At 60.4% G+C, this 27937-nt stretch overlaps 1 protein-coding gene across 1 annotated transcript in view; it reads left to right on the top strand.

The window, feature by feature from the left end:
• Positions 1-13726, top strand: part of RNF212 (ring finger protein 212) — a 37758-nt gene extending 24032 nt beyond the window's left edge. Inside the window, exons 9-12 of the mRNA XM_049630129.1 lie at positions 1598-1661; positions 12659-12731; positions 12991-13154; positions 13334-13726. Coding sequence (XP_049486086.1) covers positions 1598-1661; positions 12659-12731; positions 12991-13154; positions 13334-13371 — 339 coding nt within the window. The 3' untranslated portion in view covers positions 13372-13726. The remainder of the gene's footprint in view (positions 1-1597; positions 1662-12658; positions 12732-12990; positions 13155-13333) is intronic.
• Positions 13727-27937: the final 14211 nt, after the last annotated feature.

Raw genomic sequence — 27937 nt, 5'->3', positions numbered from 1 at the left:
GTGGGAGCGCTTATGGAAGTGCCCGTGGGAGCCCCCGTGGGAGCCCCCGTGGGAGCGCCTGCAGCACGTGGAACACACCCCTCCTCGCAGACATCTGCCACTTGGGGTCTCTGTGGTCCACACCGCAAAGTGCAGCCTGGCGTGGTCCGCCTCCGTGGGGCGTCTCAGCTTCCTTGTGCCGCCTGGGGTGGGTCTGCCCTGCTCTGCTCAGCGGGACCCTCGCGAGCATCCGTCCTAGGCCGAGGCTCCCGGTCGTGCTCCGGAGCACGGGTCCTCACCGGGACCCGGGGCGCCAGCCGCAGCCCGTGCTCAGCCCTGTGCCTGCACAGCCCGGCCGGCCGGCCGTGTGTCCGGGTCCTTTTTCTTCACCTGTTACTGGATCCTCCCTGACCCAGGAGCCTTGAGAGCTGACCCAGCAAATAGAAACCCTAGCTGGTAGAAGCCAAGGTGAGAAGAGACCAGTTACCGATTCTAACTCAGCGGAGTGACTTTCGCCGTCGCGCTGTGACGAGTTCTCCTGTTGGAGTTGCGAACGCTCTGCCCGCTGTTGAGAGCTGGCGTGCAGGGGGCACATGTGGCAACGATGTGCAGAGCAGGCCGGACGGAGGTGCGGGTCGGGACCGTGAGAGGAGCAGGTGCAGAGGGCCGGCGGCAGGGGCGCACGGGACATCTGCGCACCCCCGACTCGGCCCGTGGCTGTGGAGGGGGCGCCCCGGGGTGGGGGGGGGGGGACGGGCCGATGGGAAGGACCAAGTGTGGTGGGACCAGAGCTCTAGCCCCTGGGAGGACAGCTGCCGAGCCCACCACTGTCACGCGTGGCCGGGAGGGACGCTTCACCCAGAAGCTGTCGGGGGCGTGAGCAGGCAGTTGATGGACACGCCCTCCAGGCGGGGCAGCGTCTCCACCTAAGCGCGCTGGTCCTTCTGTGGTTGAGGCTTGCTGGTGGGCGTGAGCCAGGGGCTGGGGTCGCAGAGGGGACCCTGCAGGGGGCCGCAGGGGTGGGTGTGCCGGGGTGGGAACTGGGAAGATGGGCACAGGGGATGGTGGCCGGGTCTGGAGACAGACCGGCGGGAGCCGGGCTTGTCGGGGGCCACGGGAGTGAGACCCGGACGGCCATGGCAGCGAAGGGAGCGCTTGGCCTGCACGCCTGGCATCGCCTCTGTGGTCGGAGGAGGCCCCCCATCACTAGTGACAGTGCCAGCGTGCCATCCTCAGGGGATCGGGGAGGGGGGCCGCCCCTGGGGAACACAACCGGGGCGGCCAGAGCTGGCTCCCTGCGAGCGAGAACACCCCGTCCACACCGGAGCGCAGGGTGACGAGATCATGAGCCCAAAATGAGGATCTGTGTGGGATTTCAACATTTCTGACCTCAGCCAAGGACTTGACGTTTCTTCTCTTCTGAGATTCTTGGAAGCACTTGGTGCAGCAACCCCCCCCCCCGCCCCCGCTGCTGCGAGCCCCCTGGGGCCGGGGAGCGGAGGGCGGGGGCGCCCTGCCCTTGTGGGCCTGGAGCCGGTGGTTCGCGGTAAATGGGGTGGGTCTGGCCCTCGAATCGGGCAGCTCCAGGAACTGACTTGTTTTCTTTCTACACGCTTAGTCTGAGGTCACGGCTGGCCCGGCAAGAATCTCTCTGATCAGCCCGCCTCATGATGGACGCATGGGTAAGCGGGGGTCCCTGTCCCCTGCCCCAAATGGATGGGGGTCCCTGTCCCCTGCCCCAAACGGACATGCCACGGAACTGTCTGCCACAGAAGGGAACCCAGTGGAACCCACCCAGGGCAGCGCTGTCCTGCCACGAAGTCAGCGTGGGCAGTGACCTGTTCCCCAAAACGGTGTGGCTGCTGGGCCCGTTGGGGACCCTTCACGAGTACTCTTGTCCCAGCAAGATGTCTCCGTCTCGGCGAGATGGTCCCTTCCTGGTGGGTGTGGGAGTCACGAGTGGGTTTCCGGAGCAAGTGCCCGTGCCCACCGCAGGCTCAGGCCCCTTCCCAGTGGGAGCAGGGTGAGCCCCCCCCCCCCCCCCCCCCCCCCCGTCGCCTTCATGCCCTCAGCAAGCCCCTGAGCTTAGGCCCGTGAGGGAGACCCTCACATCCGTGATGTGTGACCCCGTTTGCTTCTCTGCTCTCCGCCTCACCTTTGCTTCTTGCTGGAGGGGATATTCTAGCAACTGCCTCGGAGGAGGGCCCACAGGCAGGCTTCGTGGTCGCATCTGGCGCCTCTTGCTGCCTCCCACGCAGCCGAGTGGCCTTGGGGCCCCAGCACCCGCTCCGGGGGCCTCTCCGCGGCACTTTCGCGCCTGAGCGGCACCCCATCCTGGGGGTCCACCCTGCTCACAGCCTCTTGTCCCCCTTCCCTGCCCTTAGCCCCCACACTGCCCCCCTCAGGCCTGTTGTGCCAGCTTCTAGAGAATCCAGCTCGCGATGCGGCTCCCCTCTCCCTCCCCCCACCCCCCACCCCCCACCGCCATGGATGGAGTTTCCCAGTTGAGCCAGTTCCCCTGGATGGAGCTCCTTGTCACACCCCAGTGAGAACTTGTGACACACGTTGATGCCGTGTTTCCGTGGTGTCCGAGGTCACGGTCCCCGTAGGTGCCGGCTCTTGCCTCGCCACTCACCTTTGTGGGGAGCAGGGCAGGTCCTGGAGGCCCTGGCATGTGCGCTGTTCCCACGTGGTTGTGGGGGTCACATCTGCCTTCACAGGACTCAGGCGTGGAGGCCGCAAGAATGGGAGCTCCCTGCCCTGCTTCCCTTCCGTACAGAAGCCTGGGGTCTGCCCGCCCAGCCTGGCTGCGCCCTTCCCTCCTCTTGCCCCTCACTGTCCGGGCGGGGGCTTGTGGGACCCCGGACCTCACTGGGTCCTCTCCCTGGCGCATGTTTCCAGAAGGGAACACAGTGAACATCCTAAATGCTTCCAGATGTATCGATCAGAATCGAGAAGTGACACGGGGGAGGGGGGCCTGCCTCGTGCGTGTCCTGCCCCGTGCGCCTGGAAGGGACAGGTCCTCATGCTGTGACTGATCCTGAGTGTCCTCATTTTAGTCATTTCTTGTTTTTGACTGTGAATTCTCTTTTTCCCTTTTGTCCTTCACGTGTATGAAATCCTCAAGATGAAGGATATCCATCTTTTATCCAATTTGCTGTTTAATTTTATATTTGATTTTTTTTAATTTTAGATGGTTAACACTTTTTAATTATTTTTTAAAATTTACATCCAAGTTAGTTAGCATACAGTGCAATAATGAATTCAGTAGATTCTGCTGATTCATCCCCTACATATGACACCCAGTGCTCATCCCAGCAGGTGTCCTCTTAATGCCCTTGCCCAGTTAGCCCATCTCCCCTCCCACAACCCCTCCAGCAACTCTGTTCTCTAAGTCTCTTATGTTTTGTCCCCATCCCTGTTTTTATATTATTTTTGCTTCCCTTCCCTTATGTTCATCTGTTCTGTATCTTAAATTCCTCACGAGTGAAGTCCTAGGATATTTGTCTTTCTCTGACTAATTTCACTTAGCATAATACCCTCCAGTTCCATCCACGTAGTTGCAAATGGCAAGATTTTTGATTGCCAAGTAAAACTCCATTGTGTGTGTGTGTGTGTGTGTGTGTGTGTGTGTGTGTGTGTGTATACCACATCTTCTTTATTCATTCATCCATCGACGGACATTTGGGCTCTTTCCATACTTTGGCTGTTGTCGATAGTGCTGCTATAAAAATGGGGGTGCATGTGTCCCTTCAAAACACACACCTGTATCCCTTGGATAAGTGCCTAGTAGTGCAATTTCTGGGTCGTAGGGTAGTTGTATTTTTAATTTTCTAAGGAACCTCCGTGCCGTTTTCCAGAGCGGCTGCACCAGCTTGCATTCCCACCAACAGTGCAAAAGAGATCCTCTCTCTCCGCATCCTCACAACATCTGTTGTTGCCTGAGTTGTGAATGTGAGCCATTCTGACGGGTGTGAGGTGGTATCTCATTGTGGTTTCGATTTGTATTTCCCTGATGATGAGTGATGTTGAGCATCTTTTCATGTGTCTGTTGGCCATCTGGATGTCTTCTTTGGAGAAGTGTCTGTTCATGTCTTTGGCCCATTTCTTCACTGGGTTATTTGGTTTTGGGGTGTTGAGTTTGATAAGTTCTTTGTAGATTTTGGATCCTAACCATTTATCTGATATGTTGTTTGCGAATATCTTCTCCCATTCTGTCAGTTGCCTTTTAGTTTTGCTGATTGTTTCCTTCGCTGTGCAGAAGCTTTTTATCTTGATGAGGTCCCAGTAGTTCATTTTTGCTTCTGTTTCCCTTGCCTCTGGAGACGTGTTGAGTAAGAAGTTGATGCAGCCGAGATCAAAGAGGCTTTTGCCTGCTTTCTCCTCAAGGATTTTGATGGCTTCCTGTCCTACTTTGAGGTCTTTCATCCATTTTGAGTTTCTTTTTGTGTCTGGTGTAAGAAAGTGGTCCAGGTTCATTCTTCTGCATGTTGCTGTCCAGTTTTCCCAGCACCACTTGCTGAAGACACTGTCTTTATTCCATTGGATAGTCTTTCCTGCTTCGTCCAAGATTAGCTTGCCATACGTTTGTGGGTCCATTTCTGGGTTCTCTGTTCTGTTCCATTGATCTGTCTGTTTTTGTGCCATAAATGCTTAACATTTTTATGTTCTCACATCTGTTAATTTTTGTTTGTTTCCAGATTTCTGTTTGGACAGATTTTTTCCAAACCTATATCATTTTATTCTAGTTCTTAATATTTATCTTTCTCCAAAATCCTTACAGTGTATTTTGAGATATATTGTAATATGAGTGTCCCAACCTGGTATTTTTATAATTTGTTTTGAAAATATTTCTGAAATAACACACAGAAAAATGGTAAGAAAAGTATGAGAAACTCCCTGTTCCCCTTACCCAGATTCCCCGACTGTTAAGATTTTGCCACATTTGCTGCCTACCCTTTATAGTCCGTGTTTCTTTGAACCACTGAGAGCATGTTGCAGGCATGGCGCCCCAGCCCCCCCACAAAGGACAGGGGTGCTCACAGCACCAGCACAGCCTGCAGGCAGCTCAGCGTCAGGATGGTTCTGCCCCTTGACCGTTGAGAAGCCTTGTTTGCTCTCGGGCTCAGAGTCCCCTGTGAGGATACCCCGCATCTCATACGGCCGCTGTGTCTCAGTCACTTTCCTTGTCTTTTCTGTCTTCAGCAGTTTTAAGAGTTCTAGACCTTCAATTCTAACAGAGGCTGAGAGACCCCCCCAGGCCTGGGTCAGCCAAGAATTCTGTATCTAATAGAATTCTCCTTTAAAAGTTTAGACAAAACAGAGGTGCCTGGTGGCCCAGTTGGTGAAGCTTCTGACTGTTGATTTTGGCTCAGGTCATGATCTCACGGTTCCTGAGATTGAGGCCCACATCGGGCTCTGCGCTGACAGCTTGAAGCCTGCTTGGGATTCTCTCTCTCTCTGTGCCCCTCCCCCACGCTCACTCTCTCTCAAATAAACATTAAAAATATCGAGTTGAGACAAAATAAACACATTACAGAGTAACTCAAACAAGGGTCACTAGCAGGCCTGCCCTACAGGAAATCCAGTGGGAGGCACCGAGCGGAGGATACACACTGACGGGACTGGAGGGAACAGGGTCTCATTCTCTGGTACTTTGCAGACCTGAGGTGGTAGAAGTGGCAAGTGTAACACAGCAAACCAGCACCTGGGGCGGTACGCGCAGAGCGGGGGACGGGGCCGCGTCGGAGCAGAGGTGACACAGCCCAGCAGAATGAAGTCAGCCTTACCTGGAAGTCGACTTGTTTCAAGTAAACACAGACAAACATGACTTCAAAGATACAGTTAAGTCTAGAGGAATTCAAATATCGCATTAAAAGGCATTTGTTTGCCACAAAAGAAGGCAAGGCAGACTAGAAGGGAAAAGACACATGAGACCGTAGACGATAAATAGCAGAATAGGTACAAACCAGATCCTATCAATGCTTCCCTTCATCACGAACACTAAAGACCGATGAAAAGGCAGAGCTTGTCAGACCGGGTGGAGAAGCTGTAGCCACGCGCTGTCCGCCGGAGGCCTGTAATCCAGCAGCACAAGGAAGCGGAGGACAGGGTGGAAACCGCACCGTGTGGACAGTAAGCAGATGAGCTGGAGCTGCGGTGTGAATAAGGAACAAAGTGGTTTTGGACAAAGGACGTTTCTGGAGACGAGCAACGTCTCAGCAGTACGCACGCAACAACAGAGGCGATTAACGGAGCAAAAGCAGACGAGAGGGAAAGGAATAGACTCGGTCTTCGAGATCTCAGTGCTCTCTTCTCAGAGGTTGATGGGGCAGCTAGAGCAGGAAGGTAAAAGGAAACATAGCATCGTGGCCACACACAGGTCTGATCCATCGGGGCCGACATTAAATGTGAACGCACTAAACACCCCAGTGGAAGAGCAGAGATTGTCAGACGGCACGAGAGCTACCCTGACAGAAGGCACACTTGTAGATTCAAGGAGACAGAAAAATTATGGGAAAAGGTATAGCAAGTGCAGAGCTAGGGAGGCTATTTTCACATCAGACAAAGCAGGTTTTTTAAGATAAATATTACCAGAGACCAGGAAGGGCATTTCACGATGATTAAAGGGTCAACACACCAGGAAGACGTAATAATTCTTAGTGTAGACACACCAAAATGGAAAGTACATAAGGTGAAAGCTGACAAAAGCGGAGATGGTTAATTCAACAATTGAGATTGGGGTATTTCAGTTCCCCGTTCCAGTAACGTGAACGGCACTGTCCCCCACCTGACGACAGCACGGCGTGCGTTCCTTGCCAGGGCAGAGGGGGGACTCTGCAGGGTAGGCCACGTACCAGGATACAAAACAAGTCCCAACACCTTTAAAGGGATCATGATCACGTGAAGTGTATTTTCAGACTACAGTGGAATTAAATTGGAAGTCAGCAGAAGGAAAATCTGATAATAAAACAAGTATTAACACAATTATAGCTTTAATGGATCAAGGAGAAAAAAATCGCTAGTAACACCAGAAAATGAATGAAAGAAAATACAACATATCAAAATATACAAGATGCAGGTGAAGCAGTGCTTAGAGGGAAATGTATAGCTTTAAATGCTTGTGTGAGAGGGACGCCTGGGTGGCTCAGTCAGTTGAGCGTCTGACTTCGGCTTGGGTCATGATCTCACGGTTCGTGAGTTCAAGTCCCATGTCAGGCTCTGTGCTGACAGCTCAGAGCCTGGAGCCTGTTTCAGATTGTGTGTCTCCCTCTCTCTCTCTGCCCCTCTCCCACTTGCTCTGTCTGTCTCAAAAATAAGTTTAAAAAAAAAACATTAAAAAAAATAAATGCATGAGAAAGGAAGGAGGCCTAAAACCAGTGAGCTTCCACCTTAGGGAGCTAACTACAACGAAATAAATTTGAAATGTATAAAATGGAAAACTCTCAGAGAAAAGTAAGTGGAGCTTAAAGCTTGTCCTTTGAAAAGATGATGAAAATTGGTAAACTTTTTACCTACAGTGACCAAGAAAGCACAAATTACCAGTGTCAGGAGTACCACTATACACCCTACAGATATTAAAAGGGTTATAAGAATATTGTGAATACTTCTATACTACCAAAGTAGGTGACTTATGTGAAATGAATAAATTCCTATCAAGACATTATCAAAACTACCTCAAGAAGAAATAGTAAATCTGGATAGACCTCCATCAAGAAGTTGAATTAGTAATTTTAATATCTTTCCATAAAGAAAAGCCCTTTTCCCAATAGCTTTATGGGTGAATTTTATGTGACATTTAATGGGCTAATGTCCTATATGAGTTCTTTTAGAAAATAGGAGGGGACTGAACACTTTCCAGTTTTCATAAGGTCAGCAATATCTTAAAGTCAATGACAGCACAAGAAAAATAATTGAGCAGTATTCCTTATGAATATGGATACAAAATTCTTCAAAAACATATGAGACAATCAAATCTAGCAAGCTAGGAAAAGGATTGTATGCCATCACCAAGTGGGATTTATCCTATGAATTCAAGGTTATTTGACATCTGAAGATCGACTAATTAGTATACTAGTAGAAATAAAGGACCTAAAAAACATTAGAGCTTTTCAACAGATAATTTGACAAAATTCTACAACCATTCACTCTCAAGAAACGTAATAAAAGGCAACCTCTTTGCCAGGTAAAGGGCATCTGCAGAAAGCCCAGAGCTGACCAGGTACTGTTGAGAGGGATCATGCTGTACTCTGAGACCGGGGACATGGTGAGATGCCCCCAGTCCACAGCCCCTCTCCTGTCTGACATCCACTGAGGGCTCCAGCCAGTGCAGGGAAGCCAGAGAAGGAAGTGAAAGGCACATCGATTGGGTGAGAATGAGTAGAGTGTCTTTATTGTAGACGGTGTGCCCTTGTGTGCAGAAAATCATGAGGGATCTTTAAGAATACTAGGAATCATAAACAAGGTTGGTAAGATTGTAGGATACAAGATCCATACATAAAAGTCAGTTGTAATTCTGCATATAAAAAGTCCAAAATTGAAGTTAATTGGTTGGTCCTGTCAAAGTCTTCTGCACTTTGTATTCTCTTCCACTAAGAGATGTTCCTCTGTTCCTGGAGATGCCTGGTTGGCTTAGTTGGTGGAGCATGTGACTCATGATCTCACGGTCATGAGTTTGACCCCACGTTGGGTATAGGGTATAGAGATTACTTAAATAAAAATTTCAAAAATACCATCTTTTTTAAAAGTTTTTTTTAATGTTTATTTTTGAGAGAGAGCGTGAACGGAGGAGGGGCAGAGAGAGGGAGACACAGGATCTGAAACAGGCTCCAGTTTCCCAGCTGTCAGCACAGAGCCCGACGCGGGGCTCGAACTCATGGACCACAAGATCATGACCCGAGCCAAAGTCGGATGCTCAACTGACTCAGCCACCCAGGCGCCCCCAAAATACCATCTTCTTACTCTTGCTTTACCGTAAATTTTGAAATCAGTGGGAGCCGTCTGACTTTGTTCTTAATTTACCCAAATAATCTTGGCTGTTCTAGGTCCTTTGCGTTTTTACATTAATCGTAAGATCCATTTGTCAAATTCTACCAAAAAATCCTGCTAAGATTTTGATAGCAATTACATTGCATCTGCAAATCAGTTTGGGGGAGAACTGATATCTTAAGAGTTTTGAGTCTCGGGATCCATTGGTGACGTCTCCTCGCTTCTTGGATCTCTGATTTACCCAAGGGATCTTTTGTGGTTTTCAGTGTACAGGTCTCATTTCTACTGATACGTTCCTGCCTCAGTAATTATGTTTGATGGTGGGATTTTCTTCATTTAATTTTTAGGTTGGTGACGGTTTGCATAGTGTATCTTTTCCGATTTTAAAACATTCAGCCTATTTGTGTCTGAATGCAAAGTGTGCCTGTTGCAGACAGTATGAGATATTTTCCTTCTTGCCTGGTTTCATTCTTAAAATCCCTGCCTCTTGACTGGACTGCTTGGTCCACTGATAGCTAACACAGTTATTAGTATGTTTGGATATATGTCTGCCATTTTGCTATTATTTTATGTATGTCTTGGGACTTGTTGTCTGTATCTCCTTAACTGCCTTTTTCGCATTAAATATTTTTAGTGTATGATTTTGCTATGGGCTGGATCGTTTCCCCTCAAAATTCACGTTAAAGCCCTAACCCCCTGCCACATGACTATTTGGAGACTGAGCCTCTAAGAGGTAAATGAGGTCCTTGGGTGGGACCCCAGTCTGATATAGTTGGTGTCTTTATAAGAAGAGACACCAGAAGAAGGGGGAAAAAGCACGTTGTATTTATGTCAACAAAACCGTAAAACCGCAACAAAGAAAGGAGACACCGGGGAGCTCTCACTGGCTCCGCGCCCCAGAGGTCGGTGAGGGCACACAGAGAAGGTGCCAGCGGGGAACCGGGGACAGGCCCTCCTGGATGCCAGCCTCCAGGACCGTGTCCGCTGGTAAAGCCCGGCTCTGGCCCGGGGTGCTGTGTCAGGGTGGCCGAGCCCACTGAATCGACACACGTTCGATTCTGCGGCTGATATTCCGGCAACGTGTTGTTATTTTCTGTGATTGCCTAGGAATTAGGCCGCGCACCCATCGTAACGTACTTGACGTGAAAGCTGACTTAACTGTGGTGAGATTCAGCAACACTGTCCCCCGACACCCCTCCCCCACTGCGTGCCGTCCCGTTGACGTATAACCACGTGTGCTGTGTGGACGCATACGGCATCCACAGGTGTTACCCAGGAACGCAGCATGCGAGTGATTTTAAACTCCCTTATCTTGAAGGTCTTGAGACAAAGGCACACATACACACCCTTTACTTGACCACCTCCGGGGCTTCGTTACCGGCCGCTCTCCTTTCCCTTCGGCCTGAAGCGCGCTGTCGTCGTAGGGCAGGGCAGCTGGCGGTGGGTTCTCCTGGTCTCTGTCCACATCTGAGTGGCTTCACTTCGTGTGCATCTCGGAGGCTCGCTTCCCTGGACGTGGCTCCGTGGGCCACCGCTTCCAGCCCATGGAGGTTCCTGCTGCCGCCTGGCGAGAAGTCGGCCGTGAGTCATGCTGCCCTGGGCCGCCCTGGTTTCCTCCTCGAGCGGGGAGCCCTCCGGCCTTGTCATCTTAAGACGATCTTGTCTCTCGTGCGGGAGCCGGCTTGGCACCTCCCGCCCCCGGCTGTCCCCACCTCACTGTGCCACCACCCGGTCCACGTGTGGGTGCCGGCTGCCCCCGTGGGCTGGCCGTGCCGGGGTTCACGTCTGTGTCCAGCTGGTCCTGGCTCCTGCGCGGCCTGGGCCCCTTCCCCACGAGCACGCTTGACGGAGTGGGGAGCTCCCCCCTACCCCGGGCACAGCCACCCTGCTCCCTGCCGCCTGGGACCCCTCCCCCTCAGCGACCGCCCGCCAACACCTGCCTCGGTGGCACGTTGGTGCCTCGTTCAGGAAACAGCGCGGGCTCGTCCGTCTGCCGCCACAGGCCGATGAGGTTTTCCGTATTCTGGATAAGGGAACTTGTCCTCTCTAAACAGCAAATTTCTCGTTTGCCAACGGAAATCTTTCTAACCTCATTGAACGGCATGGCTTTCTGGAACAGGAGCTACGGGCCTTGACTTGCTGCCCGTCTTGTCGGTCGGGGAGCCTCGGTCTGAGCGCCCGGTCCCAGCGGGGCTGAAGCAGGGGATACGCCCCAGCGCCCGAGTGCTCGGTCGTGCCCTGCTCTGGAGTTCCCGCGTGGCCGGGGTTCCCGCTCAGACCCCGTGTGTCACGAGGTTCCCACCTGCCGCGTGCGGGGTGTCAACCCCAAACCCCTGTGAGTTCACCTCCGGGGGCCTCGGTTCCCTCATCTCTGTTGATAACCGTCATCGCCACCGAGTCCCGCAAAGAGTGACTAAGACTCCGTCTCCGTGGGCTGTAGCGCGTTGAGCACGTAACCTGCCATTACCGTTTGTGTTGCGCCGGGGTTAAAATGTCCCGGGACTTGTCTGATGAGATGTGTGGCCAGCCCACCAGGAGACAAGGTTTTCCTCACAGCCCCGGCAGCAGGAGGCGGGCACGCCCCACAGGGGCCCACGGGCAGAGGGAGCAGGGAGGCTGCTCTTCACGGGAAGGAGTGGTGGGCAGTGAGGACGGCTTGGGATTGGCTCCTTGGGATCATTTCAGCAGTTTTGGGGGTGGGGGTAGGGCAGAGCGGGGAGGTGATGGGGAGCACCTCTGGGCACTCAGATTTCATGTCAAAGGCCAGCTCACAGACCAATCGTTACTCTTTGGGAGTCAGCTAGCCCTGGGAGGGGTGGTCTTCCCAGAATAAGCAAGGCCCCGTGGTGCCAAACCATCCTAAAATACAGGAGATAAGTAACGAGTCATTTTGCATCTCTGGTCTCAGCCATTGTGCTGCGGCACGGCCGGTGGGCAGAGACACAAGGTCCCTGTTGGCCGCTGGGTGCCTTGCGGCCCTGGGAAAGCCGCTGCCCCTCTCTGATCCGGGTTCTTCAGTGTGAAAGGGAACACGGGGAGCCTAAATGCTGTCTTCCCTGCTCTCCCTGCCATTCTTCTGTTAAAATTCTCCAAGATTTGGATGCAAAGGAATTCGGGTATTAAACAATAGTAGTCTTCAGATTTGCTCTCTGCTGTGACTAATGCGTGCCAGGGGCTGTTTACGTCTTTCAAAGAAGCTTCTTATTAGCACGGAGGATGTCAGCAGAAATTCGGGAGCCTGGCGGTGTGGGCGGAGACCAGAGCCGGTCCTGGGGCTAAGGGACTCAGAGCCAGAAGCTGGTGAAAGTGCCTTTCCCTGCCAGTGGTTCTGAGTGACAGGAGCAGGGACAGAGTAGGGCAGAGAGCAGGTCTCCGCACATTTCTTGAGCCATCTGCATCCCAGGTGCCCTCCCCAGCCCAGCCTGCGGCCCAGAGCTCGGTGTCGGGCTGAGGCTCTGCGGGGCTGGCGGTCCGGTCCGGGTGTGCCCGGGGCAGCTGCCGGGCACGAGGGCCACAGCACTGGATCCCAGGAGTTCCGTTCCAGTCCTGTGGGTGCGTCCGCCCGGTCGGGAAGGGTGTGGGTGCGGGATGGCGGGGACGTGGCAGGGGACAGCCGAGGGCAGAGGGACGTGCCTCTGTGTTTGTCTTCCCTGAGCCGCGCGTGTTCACCTTTTGCTCCTGTCCACCGCAGGCAGCGTCGCCCACCGTGGCCCTCAGCCCTTCGGCCCGACGCCAAGTCACAGGGACCTGCCCCAGGCCCTCAGGTAGTGTCCCCGCCCCAGGCGTCCACCACCTGACTCACTGCAGTTCATGCCGCTAACCTTGGTGTACTGCTTCTTAAACCCCTCTGCGTGTGTTCTGAGCAGGGTTATGTCGTGTAGACCGCTTCATGCTTTGCTTTTTAAAACCGAAGAACTGGAAAGCTCCGAGGGGGCGTGGCCGATGCGGTGGGGGAGGGGGGCCGGGGGGGGGGCGGGGGGGCCCTGTCGCTGAGGATTCTGTGTCTGTTGGGTTTACTCCTAGGGTCCCACCGCTGCCTGTCCCCGGCAAGGGGCTGTCCCAGGCGCCCGCGCCCCAGGCCCCAGGCCGAGCAGGAAGAGGGGGCTCGCCCAGCCTGGGGGGCTCCCGGGCAGCGGCCCCCAGGCAGCCCATCAGCATCTCCGCGCTGCTGCAGAGACAGCACGCAGGCAAGTGTGCCCTGCTCTGAGAGCAGCTGCTTCTCCCGCACGCGTGCATGTGGCAGAAGCAGACGCGACGCGTTGCGCGTTCCTGACGGTCGTGCCGCGGCGCTTTGGTGAGTGGCTGAGACGTGAGTGGCGGTCCCGAGCGTGTCCACCTTGGGTCACGGCTGTCCATGCTCCCGCAGGGTCTGCTGGCCTCGAGGGAGTCCCGCACGGAAGGTGAACGAGCTCCCGTCCCCGGCCTGGCCCTCCGGGCCCCCTCGGCGCCGGCGTGTGTGCGTTAGGCAGCAAACGTGCTCGTGCGTGCGTCTGCGTGGAATGAAGTAATGCCGTTGAATAAAGCATTTTTCTGATGACCTGGGATGGCATCGTGTGATGTGTTTAGAACTTCCGGGGCACATCGGTGGCTCGATCGGTTGAGCGTCCACCTCGGCTCGGGTCGTGATCTCACGGTCCGGGTTCGAGCCCCGCGTCGGGCTCTGGGCTGACAGCTCAGAGCCTGGAGCCTGCTTCGCATTGTGTGTCTCCCTCTCTCTCTGCCCCTCCCCTGCTCACGCTCTGTCTCTCTCTCTCTCAAAAATAAATAAACCTTAATAATAAAAAAAATTGTTGAATAATTTTCACTGGAAAGGCAAAACTAAATGAGATATCTGAATAATAGTGCCATCCCTGCCGCGAACCAAGACGGCAGCCGTGCCCCGCACACGCGGCCTGGGGGGCAGCGCCGGGCGCCTCCAGTGTGCAGCCATCTGCCCCACGGGGCTCTGTCATGCGGGACGGCAGTGCGGAGCGGCCCCCTCACGGCCACCGGAGGCCTGGTCACCTGTCTGAGGGGACACCACCCAGGATGTGCTGTGGGGAGGGGGCGAGGGGGGGCTGGCACTCGGCCCCCAGGGAAGGTCCTTGAGCACCAGTGGTAGTAAGGTGCCCAGAAACCCGCGTATTTGCAAGTGCAGACCGGGCCTCAGGCCCATCTCTGGACTGAGCTCTTACCTCTACAGGTGGGACAAACCTCTTCAATGCACTTCAGGGCTTCCGTGCAGGGGTGGGTGTGAAACCGTGAGAGCAGGCCTCTCAGGTGGCAGCACCAGCCCCGCTTTTACAATGTATTCTGTTCAAATATGCCTGTGAAGGCTATTTGCGTGTTATTCCCAACCCCCTCGACACGGCGCGCCCAGTAGGGTTGCGTGTTATTCCCAACCCCCTCGACCCGGTGTGCCCAGTAGGGTTGCCAACCCCCTCGACCCGGCGCGCCCAGTAGGGTCGCGTGTTATTCCCAACCCCCTGGACCCGGCGCGCCCAGTAGGGTCGCGTGTTATTCCCAACCCCCTCGACCGGTGCGCCCAATACGTGCGGAGTAGATATTTGACAGCTTATCTACCATGTGTTTAGTTTGCTCCTCGTCTTGTCTTAATTGCAAGATGACACTTATGCCTGGAAATGGCCTGGCTTTGGGGCAGAGTCCCCCGTCCACCCTGGCCCCAATCCCCTTCCCTCTCCGTCCCCCCGTCCCCCCCCCAATCCCTGCCCCCCTCCCCCCCCCCCCCCCCCCCCCCCCCCCCCGCCCCCAGTCCCCCTCCCTCCTTGCCTGCCCCCTCCCCAAGGGCTCAGTCTGCCATTTGGCCAGAAAGTATCTTCCAGACTGTCGGCTTTCGGAGGACGCCGGGCTTGTGGAACCGTTTGTTCCGGTTTTAGCCAAACTGGGCCCCGGAGCAGCTTCTGTAACAGGCACGTTGAGGGGAGTGCACTCACCCCACCCTGCTCGCCCTCCCCCTCCCACGTAGGCCTGGAAGCCTTGCTCCTCTTGGGTGCTGGGAAAGGACAGGAGGGAGGCCTGGTGGGGAGGGACAGCAGGTCGTGAGTCACGGGCACCCCAAAGCCCCCAGAGCCCCTGGCCCGGGAAAGCCTGGTGAAGGGCTAGGGTGCCTGTTGGAGCTGGGAGGGGAGGGGAGGGGAGGGGAGGGCAGGTGGCAGGGGTGGGAATCCCCGGCTGGGTGTTGCAGAAGCTCCCTCACCTGCGCCTTGAGGCCAGCCCTGGAGCCCCTGGGCTGCGTGGGGACTCAGGTGACCGGGACCATCCGGGGATCCCCGCCTGCAGCTGGTGCAGTGTCTCCAAACCCCTCATTTTTAGGGATTGTTTTCCATCGAATCCTCTATCATGGCAGCACACGTTTGCCTGGTTCTAAAGTCCAACATACCCAAAAGGAGGGCCTTTAAAGAAGACCACCTGGCCCCGGGCTCCCCGCTCCCCTGGACAGCCCTAGTCCTGTGGTTCCTTTTTGCCTGTAAGCAAGGACATATCCTGGTCCTTTTTCCCTGGATAAGAAGGTTTCCCCAGCTTGCGTTCTCACGTCCTGCGTCTGGGACCAGTGCTCACAAGCTCACAGACACGGTGGCCCCATGCACCCGGCGCGACCTCGCCCTTGCGGACAGGTCACTGAGCGCTCACCGTCCTCCCCCGCCCCCCGCCCCCCTCGGAGGCCAGCAGCCTGCAGAAGGCCGCGCCCCCGTCCTCTTCCAGGCTCCGGCCTCTAGGACCGAGCTGACGCCGTCTGTCAGAAACTTTGGTTTTAGCTGTAAAATGTCCACGGATGAAGTGTCAAATTGGGTATTAGTTTACAAAGTGAAAGAAAGGGTGTCCGACCGGCACTATTTCCCAACTACAGCCACCGGGAGCAGCGGAGGCCGGGCCGCCGTGGACCCCCGCCCGTGGCCGGCAGTGAGTTTTCTGGGGACAGGGATGCAGAACTGGGACTGCCAGGAAGACAGGACGACCTGAGCCCGGGAAGGGCGAGCGTGGAGGGAGCGGGTCTGGGCTCTGCCGCCACCAGGCCCCCGGCCCAGCCCGGACGCCCTGGTGCTCTGGACCTTAAACTGTGCAGCCAGAGGCTCAAAGCGCACCCCCAGGGCCACAGAGGCCTTCCACGCCCCCGCAGGAGTGACATGGAGGGAGTTTTCTTCTCAGACGGGAGGAAATTCCTAAAATTCTTCGGTGGTAAATCCAAGTCTGCACCGATTTTGCCTTGTGCTTAAGGGACCCGTGGAGCCGGGACTCACACGGCAGGAGGAGGGGCGGGCGTCCCTGACTCCCTGTTTGCGCCCCATCTCGGACCCTCGATCCTCCCGCTGTCAGGGCAGGGAGAGGCCCCGGGAGGGACGGCCACACAGCCTTGAACTCTGTGTCACGGGAGGCACCCCGCTGCCTGGTGAGAAGGATGATGTTGCCACACCCCGGGGCAGGTGCTCGGTGCTCCGATGTCAGGCCACGTCCCCCCCGGGGGGCCTCCTCGGGCTCCCCTTGCCGAGCTGAGCCCTTCGCCTCAACTTTCACACACACAGAAAAGTCACACAGCCGCGCTTCCTTGATGGTGCCACGCAGGCTGGCACACGCACACGCAGCGTGCTCACACCGACACGTGCCTCCCTGAGCCACGACCGTGGGCATGTTCTAAGCACACGGGCCAATCCCGCAAGCGGAAGGGTCCTCATCCGGCTTCAGCCGACGTTTCCTCGTGGCCAAAGCAGGCGTTGCAGACGAAAACCTCCATTTGGGCGGCCGTCCGGGCACTGCCGTGTAGATACTTGCTTCAGAAAGTCCGAGTGACCAACTTGCATCCGGGCCCGGCGAAGGGTGGAGGGAGCCCGTGTGGTTGAGGCGCCCAAGGGCCTGTTGTCCTGCCGGCTGCGGAGACACCGGGGCCGCCGTGAGCCCCGGCCAAGGACGCCCTGGGATCTCTGTGGCAGAGGACTTTCACTCTCAAATTTCCAACCTGTCACAGAGCGATTAGAAGTCCGGGCGAAGCTGCCTGTGTCCTTGGAGGCGATCTGGGGAGGGGGCTGCAGGGCCTGGGTCTCTGGCGGTCACTGCGCTGCCTGCTGCGCTCGCGGACGCGTGCCGGCTGCACCCACAGCCCAGGAAGCGGATGTTGACGGGCTCAGACGCACACAGCCGCCTCCTGGAGCCTGGCGGGAGGGTGGCTGCAGGTCCAGCGTGCTCAGGGTGTGCACAGAGTGGGCAGAAGCTTCTGGACAGGACTGGCGGATCCCAGGTGCGGTAGGAGATTCCTGCAAGAGCGGGAGGGGGCTGGGGTGGGGGCTTCCACATCTCTCCAGCAAGTAATTGTGTGTCACAGTCAGCACCCACGTTACTTGGAAAATTGCCTCTAGAAGAGCCAGCCTGACCCCAGGGACACCGAACACACTCAGTGACACTGTGGTCTGTGCGGCGGGTGTGCCCGGCGGCCACACCAGGGCTCACAGCGCAGGATGGTGGCCACATCCTGAGTGGAGGACCTGGGACCCATCGGCTGGGGGTCTCAGATGCCCCTCCTCAGGCTTCATGGCCTCACGTGCGGCTGGAAAGCAGGGCCTCCTGCCTCCCAGGACTGCGGGGAGAGCTCTGCACCTGACCCCGGGCCCCTCACTTGTCACTGTGGCCACTGCGGCCGGGCTGTGTCCTCTGGCGGCAGGTGTGGGGCTTCATGTGCACAGCTGGGGGGTGGGGTGGGGGGACGGGGAGGAGGAGCGTTTTCCCCGAGGAAGGGAAATCGCCAGCTGCAGAAGCGCGGGAGGGAGGAAAGAATTCGGTAACTAGAGTTACAGACCTTCAGGAACCTCATAAATTCATCTTCAGGAAATGTTAGTTCACCGTTGTAGAGACACTGAGATGCAGCCTGGACCCCGCAGACAGCAAGCCCCCTGCCCTTCGGGCTGGGGCCACGTGTAGGGGCGGTGGCGGGGGGGGGGGGCTCAGAACACAGGGCGGGAGCCAGGGGACAGCACGAAGCCAGGCTGGGAGGGAGTGGACACAGGGTCCCCATCCAGCGACCCCCTGCTCTCCCCGGCAGGCACCGGGCAGGGGGCGGCCCAAGCAGGTATTGCGTCGTGGGGGTGACCGGAGCCCCTGCTGGGGGGTAGGGGCTGACCCAGGGGTGAGGAGTGATATGACGTCGTGGACGCCAGTGTCCTTGAAGGGTCCGGACACGACCAAGGGCATCGGAGTCCACAGAGTGCGGGGATTGTGAGTGCAATCTCGTGGCTGCAGAACTGGGGAAACTGAGGCACAAAGCCGCTCCGAGCCTCACCACATGTTCAGTGAGGGCAGAGCCCCTGCCCCCTGCCTGGCCTGCCCTCCCGGGTGAGGCCGTCCATTGCCGTCGTGTGTGGACGTGGCACGGGCCTCCAGGACGCGGGCCGGCCACACCACACGTACGGCTGGCACCCTCAGGACCCTCTCGGCAATCCCCTTCCCGCTCTTGGACACGGGACACCGCCCTGGGGCCGGGCCCGGAGGGCCATGGCCTTCGTGGGCTGCTGGCTGTGTCCCCGGCCCTGGGTGACTGGCCCTAATGTGGGGCCTCGGCCCTGGTGGGCGTGAGCAGGATGTGCCGGGCAAGGCCCTCCTGACCCCACTTTGTGTCCCCCAGGCAGGCGGCCAGCTCCCGCGCCCCTTCCAGACCTTTCTCCTCTGAGGAAAGCCTCCTTTCTTTCTGTTTTCCCGTTTACTGCTTCTGGCTTCTGCCTTTCTACATCTCACACTGAAATTTGGCAGAAAAACGATTTGCCTCAGGACTTTTCAGAGCCAGGACCCAGGGCGGGCGGTTTGGGAGCACGGTCGGAGCGCGGAGGTGGCGGGGAGGAGGGGCGGGCGGTTGGGAGCACAGACAGGGCGCGGGGGGGGGGGGGGGGGGGCTCCTAGCCGCTGAGACTTGTTTTCTTCCTGCCGTGTGCGCTTCCTGGGCATAAACCAACAAGGGGTGTGTCCCCCATGAGGAAAAGCACGGAAGTCTCTGGGCACACCACCCCAGGGCCAGGGTCACCACAAGGCCCTGCTGGTGGCCCCCACCCTTGGGGAGGAACTGGGGTCACCAGCGCTTCTAGAACCCTCCGAGGGATCCCCACCTTCAGAGGAGACATTTGACGGAACCTAGGTTTAAAAGGAAAAAACATCAGCTCCCCTCAGGACTAATGAGCGGGGCCGCTGTCCCATCTGTGAGATGGGTCAGCACCTTCCTGAACCGTGTCCAACCCCGGCCGCCTCCCCCAGGAGCTGAGGTGTCTTGTGTGGGCAGTGCAGGCAGCAGGGACAGGGCCCGGGCTCCAAGCTGCCTGCACCCCCCTTCCTACTCTGGGCTGCCCGACTCCCACCCGCAAAGAGCTCGAATCTGGTCCTCGGAAGAGTCTCCACGTGTTTCTGGCATCAGAAAGAGCCTTCTCTGAAGCTGGGGACGCAGCTGGGGTGGGGGTCCGGGTTCACCGGGTGGGCACTGTTGCCCTCTGGTGTCTCAGCCACACTGCACAGGAGAATGTTCCCCGCCTTCCAAGGAAAACAGGCCATCCAGAGGGAGGCATGGGGCTTTCACTCCTGACCTGGGGTGCCTGGTGCGGGGACACACAGGGACCAAGCCAGCAGACTTCTGCCCCCCACGGTCCACTCCCCAGGGGTGCCAAGGTCAACAAAGGGCCTGCCCCCCGGGGCCCACCATGGCCCGCCTGCCCCCAGGGCCGGGACCTCCCTGGGGACCTGGTCTCCCCGATGTCCTAGGGGTGCTGGGGGCCTGAGCCCTGCCCTGATCCCTGAGCGTGAGGGAGGCGCGGGACACCCATACACACACACACGCACACCGCACACTCACGTGTGCACACCAAGCCCCCTCCACACACGCAACTGCAGGTGACAGCTAGGGAGGGCCCCGGAGTCAGCCGCCACCTCGTGGCCCCGACACCCCAGAAGCCTGGGTTTGCTCTGTCTCCAGCCGCACGTGAGTGTGTGGCACGCACAGGGCTCAGTAGCACGTGGCAGTCGGTGGCCACACACCTTGGCCCCAGGGTGCGGCCTGACACAGCCCTGCGTGGTGGGGAGGTGGCCACTCCCTGAACCTCGGCCTGTGCCCTGTGTCCCTCTGGGTGCCAGGGGCCCGGTAGCCCTGGGCCAGGCCAGCAGAGGCGCCCCCCGGGAGCTGCGGGCCGGCCCCGCCCACCTGGCCCCAGCCTGTGGCTGCGACTGGGCCAGGCGCCCCCCCTCGGTGGGCCCAGCAGAAACAGCCAAGTTCACTTGGTGAGCGCTCGTCTGGAAACTGGATATATTTGCAATTTTTTAAAAGCTCGGAGCCAATGTTCAGAATGGGGCTGTTTTCCAGTGGAAACTGTAACGTGAGCCCAGAACCGCTCCCGCCCGCTCGCCGCACACAGACGCCCCGACGCCCCTGCACGCGAGACTGGCGCCCGGCTCTGCCACCGTGCCCGGCCAGTTCCCGCACCCCAAGGGTGGCCCCCGCTGCGGCACCCGCCCGGCCCTGCACACGCCCAGAGCCCCCTCCTGCCCATGGACGCGCCAGGCCAGCCGGGGGGATGGAGGGTGAGGGCTGGGAAGACTCCGAAGACGCCCCGGCAGAGTCTGTGCTCCCTGCCCGAGTGAGCCCCCCTCATGCGCCCCCAGCCCTCTGCCAGGCCAGGCTGGTCCCTCAGCGCCCTGGCCGGCCGGCGGGGGACGCGAGAAGAGGAACCCAGCCACAGGGGCTCTGGCTTCAGGCAGCTCCTGACAGATGCCTGTTCCTCCGAGGACACCCTCAAGGCCGTGACCCCAGACCACCGGGTAGTGGGCGTCTGAGCCGTGAGCCTGGGGCGGGGGGGGGTCAGGCTCCCCAGGGGCCGAGGGCCCTGAGGCTGCCAGGCTGGGCTCACCTGCAGCCTCGTCCTCCCTGCAGAAGCTGCAGGTGACCGACAACAGACAACAGACAGACAACAGTTACCGGCTTTGCGGCCCGGAGACCTTCCGGGAGGCAGGGGCCCGCGGTGTTTTGTCCATGTCGGTGGATCAAGCAGATAAGTGGTGGCCCTTTGGAACCTCAGTTGCAGCACTGCAGCCTCTGGAAGAGGAAGCTTCCCTGGCACTCGCCAGCAGGGTCTGCCTTGCTCCCACCCTTCCTGATCCCCGGCAGGGCTGTCCTCACCAACGTTCCCTTTGGGAACCTCGGTCCCGAGGGAGGACTGAGAGCCCCGGCCCGCTGCCCTGACACCCTGCTGGGGGGCGTCTGTTCCCACCCACCTGGACGCGGAGCCCCAGGCCCCGGTGCAAACGTGTCTAGAAGACAGAACCCCCCCCCCCACCAGCTGTGGACGGAGCACCCCTGAGCATGCGTGCAGGCCACTGGGGCCCCTGGTGCTGCGGCTGCAGGGGTGCAGAGGTGGGTCCCTGCCGCACGGACCGCATCCCCAGGCTGCTGCCCCGCCCACCTCCCAGAAGGACACGAACAAACCACGGTTGGTTGGCCTCTGGAGGTGAGCACTGGGGGAGGCGTGTGACCTTTGGACACCCCACCTGCGCTGAGGACTCCTTGCCAGACCCAGCGGCGGCCCCCCTCCGGGCCCAGAGGGTCCTGGGGCCACACGCCAGCACACCTGACTCCAGGTGACCCCCGGGGACAGCATCTCTGCAGAGGCAGCCTGTCACCTGCTCACCATCCCGGCTTCCTTGGTACACGTCTTCTTGGCAATATTTTTTTACGGATTTTATTATTTTTTTTAAGTAACCTCTACGCTCAACGTGGGGTTCGACCCCAAGATCAAAAGTCGCATGCTTCACCAACGCCAAGGCCACCCCTTGGCAAAATTGTTCACCTGTCACATGAAAGTGTAGTCCTGTACACAGTGCGGCCCCACCAGAGGGACATGTGCCACTCCCCTGCCTCACCGAGTCCGTGGGGAGAGAACAGAGCCAGACCTGCTGTGGGACGATCGGCAGCGGGGGGGGAGGGTCACCCGAATTGGAGGACGTGCTCCTGGGTCCTGAGTCTGCAGTCCGCCTGACCTTCCAGGCCCAGCAGCGGAAGGGGACATTGCCAGGGGAGACCTCATCGGGTTAGGGGGTCGGGCTGGCATTCGACTCAGCTCTGACAGACTCCTGGACAAGCACTGGGCACCAGGGGCTCGACGGGGCCTGAAGGCCACAGTAGGTCAGCCTCGCCTCGGGAGCACTTGGTGCCATAGCTCCAGCTGCCATGTCGCAGCTCGGGCTGCCCCCCCCCCCCCCCCCCCCCCCCCCCCCTGGGGGCCCGCCGCCCCGGGCCCGGGCCCCCCCCCGGCGGCCCCCCCCCCCCCCCCCCCCGGCCTCAAGATGGAAGCGTCTGCCGTGGGCCAGGACCCCAGCCCTGGGACCCCCCCCTCCATCTGGGCGAGCTCCCCGTGGCCAGCAGGAGGCTGGGGGAAAGTCTGGGGGACCCAGCAGTTGGGAGAGCCAGGGTGAGGCCAGACTGACCCGGCCACCCTGAAACCAGAGGCAGGGCCCCTTCTCAGGCGTGGGGAAGGCAGGAAACGTTGTTTGAGGCCCCAGCCTTCCAAGCAGCGGTCACCACCTCAGCCCAAGGCCACGGGGCTGTTTGGGTGGGTGTGCTCAGACCCTGGTGCGTGGCAGTTGGCGGGGTCCTGACACACACGCGTGTCCACGCACGTCGACAGGTGGCCACAGGAGTGGGCTCGGGTCTGCTATTGGGTGAGAACTGCAGGCCGGTTGCCACCCGCCCTCCCCGAGGTGGGCGTCCAGGCACCCCTGACGGCGGTGCCACCCAGTTAGGGAGCCAGCTCGTCCGGGACCCCCTGGCTGAGCCTGGACCTTGGGGATACGGCGATCACCCCTGCTCTGCCCTGGGACGGGCCCTCTTGCCCCCCGGAGCCTTGCCACTTCTGGGCGGGCTTCAGACCCCAGGCCTCCCAGAGGGCCCGCACCCGGACCCTGAGGGTGGGCACGGTGGCCGTGGGGTTTGCCCCCAGGACCCGCTCCCCGGTGACCCAAACGCTGCCGTGCCCCCGGTGAGGGGCCGCAGGCCAGGGCTCGGGTTCCCGGTGGCACCTGATAAGGCCCCCTCGGGGCCAGCTTGCTGGGCTGCCCAGCCCTGATGGGGACTGCGACCCATGAAGATCAAAGCTGGGCCCGGCTGGGCAGAGTCAGCTCTTCCCAGGGGAGAGAAGGATCATGGTGCCACAAAGGGGCGTGGGGGTCACTTTCAGCCTCTACACAGGTTCAGGCAAAGGCTGCCACGCACCCCGAGACAGATCAGGCGGCCTCGGGCCTCCTCACGGCTCCACTGAGACCCCAAGGGAGACCCCACCAGCAGCCTCCTGAACGAGGCCCCAGCAGGGGTGCATGCAGTTTGAGGAGGGGAAGGGATGCAAGGGGTCTCGAGCCCCACACCCCCCCCCCCACACTAGTACACAGGCCCACGTGTGCACACACACACACACACAGCCACGCATCACACGTGTGCACACGCTCCCATCCGAGGCCTCGTACTGTCCCTCGGGGGGACGGGGCAGGGCGCTGGCCCTCCCGGGTGCCCCCTCCCCAGGGGCAAGGCAGCAAGCCCAGCCTGCCACAGGACGGACGGCGGACCCCTTCGCTCGCGTCCGAGGGCGCGCTGCCTCCGCCACCCTCAGCCAGCCCGGCCGCCAGTGCCTGGGAGCGGAGGGGGCGGGCAGGGGAGAGGGCTGGGGTGCACAGAGCCGGCTGCCCAGTCGGGGCACAGGAGGCCGCGGCCCGGGACTCCCAGGCCCCTCGCAGACGCCCCTCTGTGCTGGGCCGGAGGGTGGCGAGGCGGGCAGCCGGCCCCTCCCTGGAGCAGCCCCTCCAACCCTCCGCTGGGCCCTGCCCTGGCGTCCGCCAGCCTCTGGCCGCCGGGCCTGCCGGGCGGGTGAGGGCTGCTGGCTGGCTCTCCCTCATTTCCTCTTGGCCCGCAGGCTCCAGCAGCCGCAGGAACAAAGGGTGGATTGTGCCTCGTTCTGGGCCCGCTCCCTGGCCGGGCCACTGCCCTTGCCGGGCCCCGTAGGCAGTGCTCATGTCTGTAGCTACGGCTCCTCCAGCCTGCGAGGGCCCAGTGAGCAGAGGGCCGTGGGCACCAGCTACAGGCCCGGGAGCCTGGGAGTCTGTCCCGGGCCGTCCTCTCCAGTGGCCACCGCACGGCCACCGCACATCCAGGGACATCAGCAGGGATGTTCTCGGCCGTGCCCTCCCCACGCCTTTCCCTATGCAGACCCTTCCGGTCGCCAGGCCGTGGCTCATGGCTGTCCAGCCTCGCCCCCCGCCCCCAGCCTGGGTTCCCCGTGGCCTGTGACGGCTGCTGGGCCAGGAGGAAAGCCCCTGTTGTCTGTCTACGGCCAGGTCTCCTGGGTCACTGGAGGAGAGGAGGGAGGCAGACACACTCTGGTGCCACACACCACGACATTCTGGGCCCGATCGCTGCTTCTCCCACCAGCATTTAATGAGTGCCACTGTGTGCAGTTGTGGGCACCAGAACCACAGCCTTCCTGAGCCCGAGGTTGGGGGACATCTGGCAGGGGACAGACAACCTAAGGCAGCCAGCACCCCTTCTCCCAGGCGGTTCCAGGGTCCTGGGGCTGCGCGCTGCCTCGACAGGCAGTCCGGCCCTGCTGGCCAGACACCCGCGCTCGGGACACTGGCGGGGCCGGGGATGCGCTCCAAGGCCTCCCCCAGAACACCCGGGGCCAGCGCTGACCGTGTCTGAGCCCCAACCAGAGGAGCCGGAGGGGAGGGGAGGCGGGGAGCCTGGCCACAGCCAGCTCGTCCGGCAGAGCCCGGGGCCCCGGGCACAGCACCACCCCGCCGGGCCGCACAGCCTCCGCGAGGCCTCGGGCGCCCTGCCACCAGCCCCCGCCCCACTGTTGGTTTAGCGCCACCACACCACCACCGTCAAAGGAGCTCTGTGGCTGCCCCGCGGAGCCGGGTGCCGATGGTCTTGGAGGGGCTCCAGGAACGAACAGTGGAGAACGGCTTTTAGAAGAGAGTGGAAACAAAATAGAGGAAAAAGCTGTGAAGGAATAAGGAATTCGCCTCTGCGGAGCCCTGCCCATCCCGCCCCCCTCCGTGCCCAAGGCTGAGTCAGAGCCCTGGGGTAGCGGCCAGGCCGGGGTGGTGGGCGGTGCTTCCCCGGGGGACAGGCGGGGGTGGGGTTGGGACCCGGGACTCCCACCTTCCTGCCCACTCGTCAGAGGGTCAGAGCCAGACACCGGCTCACAGAGAGGCTCCGAGAGGGCAGGGGCTCGCGACCCCCAGAGCCCGTTGCCCCTTGCCCCCGGGGGCCTGCCCAAAGCTAGGTGGTCCCCAAGTTCTGGGGTGACCCCCCCCCAAACCAGGGCCCCGGGGCATGGCCCAGAGGAGGGTCCGGGCCAGGCAGTCGCAGCAGCCCTGGTGCCGCCCCAGTTGGGGGTCTTCCTGGGAGGCTGCTGGGTTGATGCTGGGAAGGGTCTGGGGGGACAGGGACAGTCATCCCAGGGAAGAGTCACACGGGTCTCCAGGAACCCGCAGAGGCTCATGGTTTTCCAGGAAGGTCGAGAATCTGGGTAGGACCCGCTGCCCCCACCCCCTTATCTCAAGCTTGGGGAGTTGGGCGCCCAGAGCCAGAGTCGGGCTTCCTCTCTCGCCAGGGCCTCCCCCTCCCCCCAGTAGGTCACCTGCTCTGTCCCCCTCTGGGGGCGGGGGGGTGGGGGGGGGCACTGACTTCCAGCAAAGACATCTGCCCACTGCCCAGCCTCCTCCATTCCCTCACCTCCCCTGCTCTGCCACCCTTGCCCCTCCCTTCAGGAAGCCCCCAGACCCTGTGCCCCCGCAAGAGGCAGATGGAACCTCCTGGAGTCCTCAGCCCATGCGTACGGGCCGAGACACCCCTTCCGGCTCCCCTTCCGGAGCCCAGGGCCCAGCGAGGCGGGAGCACAGCAGCTCGGCCTTCTCTAGGACCGCGCAACCCCCTTCCACGGCAACACGGGCCCGGCTCCCTGACGGCCCAGCAAAACCCACCACCCACCCCACCCCCACCCTGCGATTCAGGAAAAGGCCGGCACCCGCCCCTCCGGCCAGCTGTTGGCAGCTGTCACCACCTGCCGGCCGAGGGCCAGATGCCCCCCGCTCCCGGCTGTCGCAGGCAGCGGGAGTGGGCACACAGCTGTCTGGGGGTGTGGGAGCCTCAGGCCCCACCACTCCCTTACCTGGGGTTAGTGCAGACCCTTCGGGGGTCCCCGAGCCCTGCCTGGGATTGTGTGTTTCAGCTCAGCCACTGTGGGGGATAGACATCTGGCCCGGTCCGGTCCCCTCCCTGCAGTCACTCCCCCCCCCCCACCCCCCCCCCCCGCCCAGATCCCTCCACAGCACACTGCTCCCCCTTTGAGAGGCCCGCCAGGCCAGTGCACTCCTCCCCGGGGCTTGGCTCTCCCCTCGGCCTTCCCGGAACCCCAAAGGTACGCTGCGGGCAGGGGTCACTGCAGCCTCTGGGGGTGAGCCCTCCCCGGCCAGAGGAGGGAGCAAGGCTCCAGCCAGCAGGCACGGCCAGCTGGACCCAGCCCGAGTGGGAGAGAGAGGTGATGCGTGTGCCCGGCGCAGAACCTCGGCTTCGGGGTTCCAGCTCCCAGGAAGCCTCGGGCCCCTGTGCGGGCCACAGGGCCCGACCCAAACATGCTGCCTTGTCCTCCCAGACGAACGGCAGACTCAAGACCCCCCCGAGAGGAAGCAGGCGGCACCCTGAGAGGCAGACGTGTGCGGAGGGGCCCCTGACCCCAGAGCCTTGCCCTGTCCCAAGCTGATGCTGAATTTGTGCTCGGTCCCCACCCACCCACACCCTGAGCTGACCGAGATTCCCAGGGTGGGGGCACAGGAAGCCTGGCTGGCAGGGGCCACATGGTACACGGGCGGGGGCTAGCGCACGTCCTGGCTCATCGGCTCCCGCCCGCAAAGCAGCGGGGCTAGGACACGAGCAGCCGGCCAGGCCTCAGTGGCCACAGCATCTGGGCCAGGCTGCTGCCCTGCAGAGGCAGTTTTGGGGGTGAGCTCCTGAGCCCACCGGGCGGGACCCCAGGCCGACCCCAGCCCCGGGAAGTGCAGAGGACTGGGTCTCTGAGGCCGGAACAAGCCATCAGGAGTGGCTCCATGGGGGCTGCCCCTGGGTGGTCTCCACAGGAGGAGCCCAGGTGGGAGGCAGGTTCAGTACTCTAGACCCCCTTGGGCCCAGGGGTGGGCACCAGCTGCTCCCCAGGGTCCCAAAGCACATGGGCCTGTGCAGGGTGGGGGTGCTGAGTCTCATGTGCAGGCAGCCGCGTTCGGGGGTCAGAGAGGTGGGGCTGTGCGGCCGCAGTGGATCTGGAGAGCTCAGCAGGGCAGACATGGGGCGGGGGGCGGGGTGTGCCCTGGGTGGGGCCTCAGGAAGGACAGCACAGACCTTCACAAAGTCCAACAGGCAGAGCTGGGCCATCAGTGCGGGAGGCTGGGGCTGCCCATGGGTCAGGCCCAGGCTGGCGAGCGGACACCTGAGGGACTGCACCAGGGGCCACGGTGAGGGGCTGGCCGAGAAGCCCCCACCGGGCCTCGTGAGCGTCCTCCGTGTCATGGTGACCACGCCTACCTGCGAGGGAGCCAGACAGCACGAGGGTTCGGTGCGGAGCCTGTGGCCCGGAGGCCTTGCACATGCACGGCAGTCCTGCTAGGCCCCCAGACGCCCAGGGGGACGGGCCTGTCCCCCGGGGGGGGGGGGGGGCCTGCCTCCACCAGGTGGGGGGCGGGGTGTGGCCACCAGCCTGCAGACGAGGTCTGTCCCTCCTTCATTTCTGTGGCAAACCGGCCCTGCTCCACCCCAGGGAGCACTCGGACCCGCCCCCTGTTCCAGAGGCCACGCCCACCGGGAGCCCAGGGTGGGGGTTGGAGGTCTGGCAGCGAGCGAGGTCCTCCCTGGATCCTTCCTGCCCACCAGAGCTGGCCACGGGTGACAGTGGGGATAGGGCCCCCCATCAGCACC

Source organism: Panthera uncia, chromosome B1 (genome assembly GCF_023721935.1).
Source record: "Panthera uncia isolate 11264 chromosome B1, Puncia_PCG_1.0, whole genome shotgun sequence".
Taxonomy (NCBI): domain Eukaryota; kingdom Metazoa; phylum Chordata; class Mammalia; order Carnivora; family Felidae; genus Panthera; species Panthera uncia.
Note: the sequence above shows the minus strand (reverse complement) of the source record. Positions and strands in the feature narration are given on the sequence as shown.